General features: G+C 42.2%; 1 protein-coding gene across 2 annotated transcripts in view; it reads left to right on the top strand.

Moving 5' to 3' along the window:
- UNC5B (unc-5 netrin receptor B) overlaps positions 1-12,019 on the top strand; it is a 276,302-nt gene that overhangs the window by 249,938 nt on the left and 14,345 nt on the right. For both annotated transcript variants that reach the window (XM_081954501.1, XM_081954502.1), the window contains 3 exons: positions 5,350-5,499; positions 6,884-7,048; positions 10,846-11,024. In XM_081954501.1, the coding sequence (XP_081810627.1) occupies positions 5,350-5,499; positions 6,884-7,048; positions 10,846-11,024 (494 nt within the window). The remainder of the gene's footprint in view (positions 1-5,349; positions 5,500-6,883; positions 7,049-10,845; positions 11,025-12,019) is intronic.

Below are 12,019 nucleotides of genomic sequence, written 5' to 3' on the forward strand. Positions count from 1 at the left end.
GTTGAAAAGTGACCCAGAGTTTAGTTTCAATAATAAGTTCCTTTAACCCACTCCTTAGGGAGCAGCCCTGACATTTTCCATAAAGCTCCCAGGAGGAGAAAGAAAGTATTGCAGGGACTATTTTGTGTCCTAGTTTGAAGATATCAGAAAAAAGTAACTATTAGTTTTTCATAGTTTTTGCATGGCAAATACATTTTTCCCTATTATTACTAATGTAGGTAATGTGTAGACTGCTAATTCTGATGCACCTATTAAGATGAAAGAAAGTAAAACAACAGCATCCTAACCTAGGCTGAATGGTGCTAAAGTCATATATTGTATCTCCTTAACCTGGATATGAATATCTTAGAATATTGTTTGGTCAAGCTGGCCAGCTGACTTCACCTTTTTAAAAGCTATTTTTCGCCTTCCCCAGGCTCCAGAGGCTTTATTAGGAGCCTGGGGAGGGCGAAAAGAGCCTCCCCCGCCCCCCCCCGGAGGCTTCAGGGACCGTCCCTGAAGCCTTCGGAACGCTTAAAACCACCCTCCGAGCAAACCGGAAGTGACTTCCGGGTTGCTCGGAGGGTGGTTTTAAGCGCTCCGAAGGCTTCAGGGACCGTCCGAGGCTTCCCTGTCCGGTGCCCCGATTTGGCTTCCAGGTTGGTGCAGGAGGCCTTCCAGGCCCAAAACAGGGCATGGGGGCACCCCCATGCCCTGTTTTGGGCCTGGAAAAGCTTCTACACCAACCTGGAAGCCTAAACAGGGTGCAGGGGCACCACACGAGCCTCCACTGTACCCTGTTTTGGGCCTGAAAAGCCTCCTGCACCAACCTGGAAGCCAAAAATGGGTGGGGGGTGTTAGGACACATGCATGGGGGAGCGCGGACATGTCATGCGCACATATGCGGGGGTGGTCGTGAGCACATACGTGGGGGAGGGGCACTTGCAGGATGGCACAAGTGCCATCATGCATTGCATTATGGGCGTGGGCATACGCTGTCACGCTCGGCCACACACACATTTTTGGCACGCGCCGACAAAAAGTTTAGCCATCACTGACCTAGAAGATTCACCTATCCCTTTATCTTAGGCATGTCCCCTAAAATTCTGCCCAGGAGTCTTTAGCAAAGATAAGGATAAGTCTAGAACTTCTCCACCCTAATCATTAGCCTCTTCAACCAATTTTCTCAAAAATTGAGAAAGGAGATGAACTTTCCTGTTTAAAATATTTCTTAAGTCATCAAAGTCGTAGAAGAGAGCTGAAAATCACATTATTCCACTACCTTTCTCTTAGGATAAGAACCTTTCGTAATCTACATTGCATGCAGGTAGTTCTCAACTTGCAGCAGTTCATTTAGTGACCGTTCCAAGTTACAACGGCACTGAAAAAAGTGACTTATGACCATTTTTCACACTTACCACCATTGCAGCATCCCCATGGTCACATGATCAAAATTCAGACACTTGGCAACTGGTTCATATTTATGACGGTTGCTGTGTCCTGGGGTTATGGGATCACCCCTTGCGAACTTCTGACATCACGACCAAACGCTCTGATGGATGGCAATTTTGGATGTTAGTAAATTGTATATCTGATTGTGTCTGTTCAGGAAAGCTGAATTAGCTACTTATCATGATCGCCCAGGTGCACTTTAATTCCCTACTTTTCAGGGTTCAAGAGAAACACAAAAAATGATTCATAATCCTGTGTAAGTTGGTATGTCAAGGAGTAGTGGGTTTCAATTTATTTTACTACCAGTTTGCTCATGCCCGCTCGCGGGATGCTTCTTCACATGTGCAGAAGCTCCTGCGCACGCACAGCAGCGTCTGGGTGGGTGGGCGGAGCTTCCCACCGCTGCCACTACTGGTTCGCCTGATCCAGAAACCCACCTCTTGTGTCGAGCACATTCTTGGCCTGCAGAAGGTTTCACATCAGTCTTTGGATAAAAGATGACAAATTGTATGACCGGGAGCAAGTCACTAGCCTGATCTTTTTGAGGGCCGCTGCCAGTTTGTCTTGATTTGGTCAGGTTCTGGTCTACATATGGGACTTCTCTCCATAAGGTCTTCATCTAATTAATGTAATGGCATCATTTATCATTTTAACATGCCCTTCCAGCTTCCAATGTCAAGGGGTGATTTGGAGAGTATGGAACCAAGGCACATTCTGATTTGTATACTACCTGATAACTTGGCATTGCCCAAGTATTTATTTATCCCAATCCTGTATTAGACAAGAAAAGGAATGGATATATAGTGTCCAATCAAAGTAATTATATTTGCATTTAAAAGTATTACCAGAGTATACAAATTATAAAGTAAAATGTTTAACAAATTTACTATAATATTAGTTAATATTAATTTAACACAAAACTTGATTGTAAACAGCATTTTTAGTTTCACCTCCAGGAGCAAGAATAAATAAATTCATGGGTGAACCCACCCTTGAGCAAGCAACGTAGAGTTGTCCTCTCATAGTGACGTCAAGGGCCTCGAGAGCTTTCTTGTGAGCCATGGTGCATTCATCTCATACAATTAATTTACATGTCTGGCATGCAGGAAGGCCGAGTTGTTGCAATGTTTGATTGATCATGGGCATTTATCCTCAAGAATAATCAAAGCCTTGTTGAAAATGTCCGGACCAAATGTAATTTCTAATGTTGGATTTTCCCCCTTACCAGAGGGAGCCCCCTTGTGGAGTACTCTGAAGCTGTTACCATGGCAACTCCACTGTGCTGTACAGTAGAAGCCATTTTAAGGCACAACAGGCTGTATCTTAACAGAACACATACCCCGAGGGGTGTTGGGGGTGTCTAAACCTCACAGTATTTTTCTCCAGAGAGTAAGTCATCTGTGTACCAAGTTTGGTTGAAATTGCTCCAGAGTTATGCTGGAATACATACGAGCACACGTGCATAGATAGATAGATAGATAGATAGATAGATAGATAGATAGATAGATAGATAGATAGATAGATAGATAGATAGATAGATAGATAGATGATAGATAGATAGATAGATAGATAGATAGATAGATAGATAGATGATAGATAGAGATAGATAGATAGATAGATGATAGATAGATAGATAGATAGATAGATAGATAGATAGATAGATAGATGATAGATAGATAGATAGATAGATGATAGATAGATAGATAGATAGATAGATAGATAGATAGATAGATGATAGATAGATAGATAGATAGATAGATAGATGATAGATAGATGGATAGATGGATGATAGGGGAGAGAGAGAGAGAGAGAGATGACCCAGTCTGCCCTTGATAGCAACTCACAAGTTAAACAAGTCCAGAATAAGTTTTCTTGTGAGGTTTTTTTATAGCCAAGTTTTCTTTGTGATCAAAATGTAAAGGCCACTTATGAAGAAACAGCCAGAAACCGTTTATTTGCTATTCTTCTGAAAAGACCTATTGTCAAGTTATTTTCGAAGCCTATCTATAATGTTAGCACCACTTTGCATGCCTAATGAAAGTGACCCATCATTCTTAATGAAGTATAAATCTCCATCTGCCTCCATCTACCAACCAGAGTGATTAGTTCCAGCAATCAACACACCAAGCTGGTATTTCAGGCCTTATTGTGTTGTGCGTTTTAACCTTGATGTCACAACTGGCGTTCAATCTCCCCACTCCCATCCCAACCCCCAAGTTAAAATAGCTTTTTTTTAAAAAAAAGGACTCTGGAAATTATCTTTTTCCATTTTTAATAAAGGACATGGCTCAAGAAACTGAAGGTTGTAATCAGTGGTGGGATTCAACTGGCGTAACAACCGGTTCGCTTCACCCGTGTTTTGCACAGACACACATTGCATTTGAAATCAGCACTAAAATTACAGCCCCAGTGAGTAAAACAGCTGAGATGTGGCAATCCGCTCTGCCGCGCCAATCAGCTGGGCTTCAAACAAAGGAAATGTAGGACGGAATAGAGCAGGGATGGGTGGGCGAGGCCAACTGATCGCCAGAAGTATCGGTCGCCTGAACCGGTCCAAACCGGCTGAATCCCACCCCTGGTTGTAATGGTATATACAAGAAATGGAGGTGAATGCCTTCAGGCAGCATGGCTGGCTGGAGAATTCTGGGAGTTGAAGTCCACCAGTCTTAAAGTTGCCAAATTTGGAGAGCCCTGCTTTAGAGCATTAGAGAAGGTTGCAAAGTATTAGGGGATACCTGGTGCCCAAGATAGGCAAAGTCAAGTACTCTTAGAGCAGTGGTGTCAAACGCGATTTTATTGGGGGCCGCATCAGGGTTGTGTTTGACCTCAGGTGGGGAGACGGGGGGGAATGGCCAGCTTGGCATCACTCATGTCGGGGATGCCTGTGGTGGCCCAAGCACTCTGCCAAAGAAAACAGGCTCCTGAGCTCTGTTTGAGGCCATGACGGCCTCCTGCAACCCTCTGCCAATGCAGCCCTCCCGAGCTCCATTTTTGCTGGCAGAGGCACCATGGGCCACTCCTTCACTGTTTCCAAGGCAGCCCCACAGCCCAGATCTAAGCACACACACCCAGAACCTTGAGCTTGACACCCCTGTTTTAGAGAGAGAGAGATCTTGCTCAAACATTTATTGACTTATTCAAAGAGATACCAAGATGCATTTTGTAGACTGCTGGAAACCCACGTGTATCAAATACTCCAACAAGCATGGAAACTCAAACTGGAAGCTAGAAATACAAATAGTAACGTACGTCAGCCCGCTTCAACCTGGCATCTTCTGTCTCAGTTGGAACAGGAATTCCCAAACTTTGAAGGAAGGGTGAAATCTACTGACCTTCGTTACCGGTTTGCAAATGTGAGCGTGCGTATGTGCTCCGCTCGCACACGCCACTTCCGCGCATGCACAGGACCTTCTGTGCATGTGCAGAGCATCAAAAATGGATGTGAGGACATCTGGGTGGGTGGGCGGAGCCTGCTACCGAACACGCCTGAAAGATAAGTAGAACAGCGGGGGGGGGGGAATCCGCTGTGCCACGCAATTTAGATTAGCAGGATTAGGAAATCCTGCTTTCTAGCTAATCTAAATCACGTGGCACACCTGATCATCAGAAATACCAGTTTGCCTGAATCGGTAGCATTTTTTTTACTACCAGTTCGAGTGAACTGGTCCAAACCGGTAGCATTTCACCCCTGCTTTGAAGGTTAGCTTAGCCTTGTTAGCCAGAAGTTCTGGCAACTGTATATCTGGAAGATGCCTCTGAGGAAGGCTATTACGGGGTATAGTTATACACCAGCTGTCATGAACTGCAGTCCATTTCATGTCCCTTCACTGTCTCACCTATTTTTTATCACGTTCCCAATTAAATTGCTTTCTTTTTTTACTTTTTGATGCTTTTGCTTTTGTTTCGCTTGTCCCATAGGAAGTGCTTGAAATAGAAAGGACTCTTGGCGGCTATCTGTTAGAAGAGCCCAAGCCTCTACTGTTTAAGGACAGTTATCACAATTTGCGCCTCTCGGTTCATGACATCCCTCATTCGCTTTGGAGGAGCAAACTCCTAGCCAAATATCAGGTGAGTGCTTTTACCTGTCAGTTGAGCAACAGACTTAAGAGTGATTCCATAGGGCCTCCTTTGAAATCAACCTTCCTGGTGGGTTTGCAAAATTTTCCCACTGCTCTAGAAAATACATTCATTAACACATTTAGTTCTCCAAGGTGATTCATAGGAGTTTTTTAGTAGATGGTTCCCAGGCACATAAACACCCGAGAAGCCATTGTGTAAACAGCCAGTTGCAATCTCCTTCGTTATTAGTAAAAAGACTTGTCTCCTTGCTGTTACGATAGGAAGAATATCACAAAAACCTCTTCACCTGGAAATATATTAGATTTAAGTGGGAAAGAGTGGCTGGGATTCTCATGACCTCATCCCATTCATCTCAATAAATGTTGCTAAAACTGTGTGAGGCTCATGCTTGGAAAAGAAGCAGCGTTCCAATATCTTAGGGGTTGCCAAAAAGAAGAGGGAGTCAAGCTATTCTCCTAAGTACCTGAAAGCAGAACAAGAAATAACAGGTGGAAACTAATCAAGGAGAGAAGCAACGTAGAGCTAAGGAGAAAGTTCCTGACAGTTAGAACAATTCGCCAGTGGAATGATTTGCCTCCAGAAGTTGGTGGATGCTCCAACACTGGAAGTTTTTAAGAAGAGATTGAAGAACCATTTGTCTGAAATTATATAGAGTTTCTTGCTAAAGTTGGACTAGAAAACTTCTAAGGTCCCTTCCAACTCTATTATTCTGTTAATCACTTTCAGTTTTAGGCCCTGCCAAAGATCCTGACCAGTTTTTATTTTGCACATTGGCAAGATTAGAAATATATATTTACTGATTATCTCAGAAGACTTCAACTCACATGCCTGCTATATCCTTTCCTTCCTCCATGTTCCATATTTTCATATTGTCCCTTTGCTTCTCCATTCTCCCATACAACTAAGATGCATGTTCTGTAATTTCTTGAAAGGAAGGCAAGTATGAATGTAAGTGCTCCGCCCCAACGCCATATAAATGCAATAAATAATGTGCCATGCCAAGTTTTTTCATCTTGTAAACCTAGGTTGGAAATTCCAGTTGAAGCCAATCTGGAAATTTCTCCTTCTCTGTAGCTCAGAGTAGCCCAATTCCACAGTGATCACTGTCAGTTATCACTGGGGAGCCCATAAGTAAGCAATCACTTAGCCTCTAGTAAACAAGACGGAGCCTGTCAATCAAACTGTCATGTAAAGACTCTAAACCTTGTTCTTTGCTTCTGCTTGCCTGGAATTTGATATGAAGAGAAAATACACAGGGTTGTTTTTGTTTAGTGTTCTTTTTTTAAAGGACCCAACTGTAAATTTCCAGAGTTCTGACATCTCATGGCACACATTTGTTCATCTCTTTCTGTTACTTTTCTCTTTCCTTCAGGAAATCCCTTTCTATCACATCTGGAGTGGTAGTCAGAGAGCACTACACTGCACCTTCAGTCTTGAGAGATACAGCCCAGCTACTGCAGAACTTACTTGCAAAATCTGTGTTCGGCAAGTTGAAGGAGAAGGGCAGATATTTCAGTTACATATTACACTTGGAGAGGTAAGCAAGAGGAACTCGGCAGAAGTGGGTGGCTGCCGGCATTACTGCCAGTTTGGTGCACGCTCAATTTTGCTCTATGCATGTGCACAGTTGCCCATAATAGAACACTAAAAAATGGGGAAAAACTATGCCGTGCCAACTAGGGAACCGGTTTGGCCAGTAAACCACTACTGGTTCGGCCGAACCAGTCTGAACCGGTAGGAACCCACCTCTGGAACTTGGATAAGAAAAGCAAATGGAATGAATGAATGAATGAATGAGACAAAAGGAACAGGCTATTTAATAATGGGCCTAGTAGTTTCTCTGAAACATGATATTGGCCAGATACAATCGGTAAAACATGAGCTAATGTTCATGTTAGATTCCTTTAATGCAGCAGTTTTCAACCTTAACAATTTTAAGATGAATGGACTTCAAGTCCCAGAATTCCTTAGTCTGCATTCTGATTGGAGAATTCTGGGACTTGAAGTCCACACCAGAGGTGATATTCAGCCGATTCTTTCCGGTTCGGGCGAACCAGTAGTGGTGGCTGCAAAAGGCCCCGCCCACCCACCCCAGTGTAATGCCCGAACACCGCACGTGCACACACTCACATTTGTGAACCGGTATGGAAGGTAAGTGAATCCAACCCCATCTTAAATTTATCAATATTGAGAGACACAGCTCTAATGTTTAATTTCAGCCGTGACTCACTCCCACTTCTGCTGTTCCAAGTGTCATTACTATTTTATGGACAGTTCAAGAAAATTGTATTTCTTATTGTCTTTGATACATCCATCCAGTGGTGAAATTCAATTTTTTTTACTACCGGTTCTGCGGGCGTGGCTTAATGGACATGGCAGGGTAAGGATACTGCAAAATCCCCATTCCCATCCCACTCTGGGGCCAGCCAGAGATGTTATTTGCCGGTTCTCCGAACTACTCAAAATTTCTGCTACCAGTTCTCCAGAACCTGTCAGAACCTGATGAATTTCGTCCCTGCATCCATCCCTATTCACCTGGATATTAACAATGCAGCCTGTTCTTTCACGTAACTGTTTCTGCTTGTGTATCTGGCTTGCACAACCTGTTGGAAATTTTAAATATCCATTTCAGTATTTTGATTTTAATTCTGGACCAAGTATTATTGCTGAAACTTTTTTGGACAGCTCAAGAATCAAGAAGAGGGTAATAACTATTTAAGTCTCAGCCCTGAGGCCTTCCTGTACTTCCGAGATCATGGGTGTTTAGCCAGTTACATTACAGATTTGCATTTCCTATTAAAGTTGTGGTTGGAAGTGCATTATTCAAAACATTTCAAAACCAGCCAACCTCCTTCCCCTGCAGACTAATTTGAGATTCCTGTCCTAATCTCGAAGGCCCATTATAGTTCAGCCATGCATGGCATTATTAGATAGCTGTTTCCTTCTGCACTCACTGAGGCAGGATAATTTAATGGTGCTGTGAAGATCACCATTTATTTTTTAAGACATGATACCCTTCACGTTCCTATTATTTTGGTTTTTAGCATTTAGTAGTTTTCCTACTGCATTTTACTGACTGCTCCCACCCCGCCTCAAGTGCTTCTGATTTTGTTTGCCTAGTACATGGCAAACAAACGAACAAACAATTCAAAGTTTTAAAAAGTTTTATTACATATAAAAAATTCCACTGCTAAGTAAACAGTGTGTTGTCTGCGTACAAATAATTTTGATAAATAATAATCATAATGTTTACAATAGTATTCATCACATTGGTATTGATATAATAATAATAATAATAATAATAATAATAATAATAATAATAATAATAATAATAATAATAATAATAATAATAATAGCATCAGCTTATCTGTCTTAATAAGCCTTCCTTCTAAATAATCCTTCTCTTATATTTCCATATTTCTAACCTCTTTTTTATTGGCTAGTCATTGATAGAATAAACCGCATGTTGAAAAGTATTCAGTTTCTTCCTATTCCTTAATTTTAAGTGTTCGTCTATCCCAGTGGTGGGATTCAAAATTTTTACTACTGGTTCTATGGGCATGGCTTGGTGGGTGTGGCAGGGGAAGGATACTGTAAAATCTCCATTGCCTCCCCACTCCAGGGGAAGGTTACTGCAAAATCCCCATTTCCTTCTGATCAGCTGGGACTCGTGAGGCAGAGAATAGATGGGGGCCAGTCAGAGGTAGCATTTACCAGTTCTCTGAACTACTCAAAGTTTCTGCTTCTGGTTCTCCAGAACTGGTCAGAACTTGCTGAACACCACTTTTGGTGTACAGGCTGCAATGAAACAAGATGAGACCATTTTCGCACGCGAAGCTGATATGGGCCTTTAAACTTTTCTTGTGTTACTTCTCTAGAAGTTTGTCCATTGTTTCAGTGGCTAAAAACCAAAACAAAAGCATTTGTTGCATGCACATCAGTGGTGGGTTTCAAATTTTTTTAGAACCTCTTCTGTAGGTGTGGCCTGCTTTGTGGGAGTGGCTTGCCAGCCATGTGACCAGATGGGAGTGGCTTGCCAGCCATGTGACCGGGTGGGAGTGGCTTGGCAGTCATGTGACTGGGTGGGCGTGGCCAGCTTGTAAAATGTGGTGAAACTCACTTAACAACACTCTTGCTTAGCAACCAAAATGTTAGCTCAGAAACTCTGGCATTTGAAGCACGCATATCTTAAAGCTGTCAAGTTACAAGACCCTTGCACCCCTAAACCTTTAGAAAAAAAACCCAGGGGTGTTCAAATTTGACAGCTTCAAGACTTGTGGACTTCAACTCCCAGAATTCCTCCTCCAGTCATGTTGGCTCAGGAACTCTGGCATTGAAGTGTGCAAGTCTTAAAGTTGTCAAATTACAAGACCCCCCCTAACCCTTTAGAAGAAAAAACCCAGGGGTGTTCAAACTTGACAGCTTTAAGACTTGTGGACTTCAACTCCCAGAATTCCTCCTCTTGCTCTTCATCTTGATGATGTGTGGATGGGTGGGGGGAAGGAGCTGGAACCGGTTCTAAACGGCACTGTAGATTTGTGGAACCTCTTCTATAGAAGAGGTTAGAATTGGCAGGAACCCACCGCTGATGCGTGTATGTGTATATGCCTCCTGACAAATACAGAATATAGTTTCTGTTTATAGTGAATCTTTCAATCTCCATCTTGAAAGTGCCAGAAGGCAGACTAATTGTGGCCTGAGAATATTGTTTGCTTTTGCTAGCGCATGTTATAAATCATGGTTGTCATGGATCTTGCGAGGTTATGAGACAGTTTGGGATCCATAAATGATAAGATGGAGCTTATGTTTTAAAAGTTGCCATCTTTATCCAATGAACCATCGAGCCTTCATCCCATTTTGTTTTGTTATAAGAACTCCAGTTCCTTTTACATAATAACATATTCTAGTCATTTCCATAACAAAAAAATAATTAATGAGCAAAATCCAAAGTCACAGGGGTTTTTTTTCCACCTCAAGCACAAAGTCCAGAAATGGTTTTCCAAGTGGAAACAAAGTTATCTATTATTTTCTTTAATTAAAGCACTCAATTGAGCCATCTCTGCTAACTTCATTAGATTTTGCAACCAGTCACCCTTTGTAGGAATTAAAATATTTTTCCATTTTTGTGCATAGAGCTATATAAAGGTTTAAAAAATGGAGACTCTGTGTTATTATCTTATTGGACCGCATTAAAAAGAGTCAATGCTCCCCCCCCCCCCTGTTTTCCTTTATACTTTTTTCCTCTTTCTGTTTTCCTTCCTTACTTTCCCATTAGTTTCATTTTTCTTGGTGTTTTATATTTTGGTAAACTAATAAAAATTTAAAATTTCAAAGAACTCCAGCTCCTTTGATGCCTTGCGGTCCTACACTGGCGGTCCCATGACAACCCAGCTTGGACCACACGCCTTCAAGATTCCTCTGTCCATACGGCAGAAAATCTGCAACAGTCTTGATGCTCCTAACTCCAGAGGGAATGACTGGCGGCTCCTTGCCCAAAAGCTTTCCATGGATCGGTGAGTTTTACTTCCAATGCCCCACAGGAGTTAAACCAGCCAAGGAAGTTGGTTAACTGGCATACAAATATTCATTGAAGTTGTTTGGTCATTTAAGCCCCTGATCTGCAGGGGCACTGTTGAGAACCAATTCATTTTAGATGTCGTAATTTGGCTTAATGATATTGTAAGGTTTTTGAATTCAGCTCCAAATCTGATAATTCCAATGAAACTCTGAACACGAGGCTACTGATAATCAGTTTTTATTTTCTGCAGAAAGCAAAAAGACAGCATTTTTGTCTCCCACCTGAACAGAGCAGGCAGAGAGAGAGAGAAAGCAGGCGCGAGCCTCGCCGTCTCATCGTGAAAAAAAGCTTTTTGTCAAACTTCTTATAGTCTTACACAGCTTGTACAGATCGTCATAGTGTTAGAAACATTATTTCATGTTACACAAGCCTCATGATTTTTCTCAGCGCACTGAAAACAATGGACCTTAGAAGAGGAAAGAAGTACATTTTGTGGCATATAAGAATGCTGAACACATATTTCAAGTTACAAGCAAGGTTGCTTGGCCCAATCCATTTTTCCCCTTTTCCATAAGTAATTACTTTATTAGGCTAAGCTTGGCAATTATCCTAGAAGTTTTATCTATGAAATCGGCACAATAGGTTACAATGGAGCTTCTCTCAACAGCAATTTAACAAAAACTGAATTAGGTTACACTCTGTGTATGCTCTAATCCTTCAGGGATCCTTTCAATATGATGTGATGAATAGTTTATGTGCCACCTACATTGCTTTTACCCATTTTGCCAATATCAGAATTCCTGCCTACAATAGGGCGTGCGGCCCTCCCGAACTCCGTTTTCGCTGGCAGAGGGTTGCAGGAGGCAGGGCAGCTGAAAACGGAGCTCAGGAACCCATTTCACTGGCAGGAGCACCGTGGACTGGTTCTTCATCACCAGCCCAAAGTTACAATTACTTGGAAATAAATCCTACTGAATGTTAAAACAGTTT

This window comes from Natrix helvetica (assembly GCF_964273705.1).
Source record: "Natrix helvetica genome assembly, chromosome: 5".
Lineage (NCBI taxonomy): Eukaryota > Metazoa > Chordata > Lepidosauria > Squamata > Natricidae > Natrix > Natrix helvetica.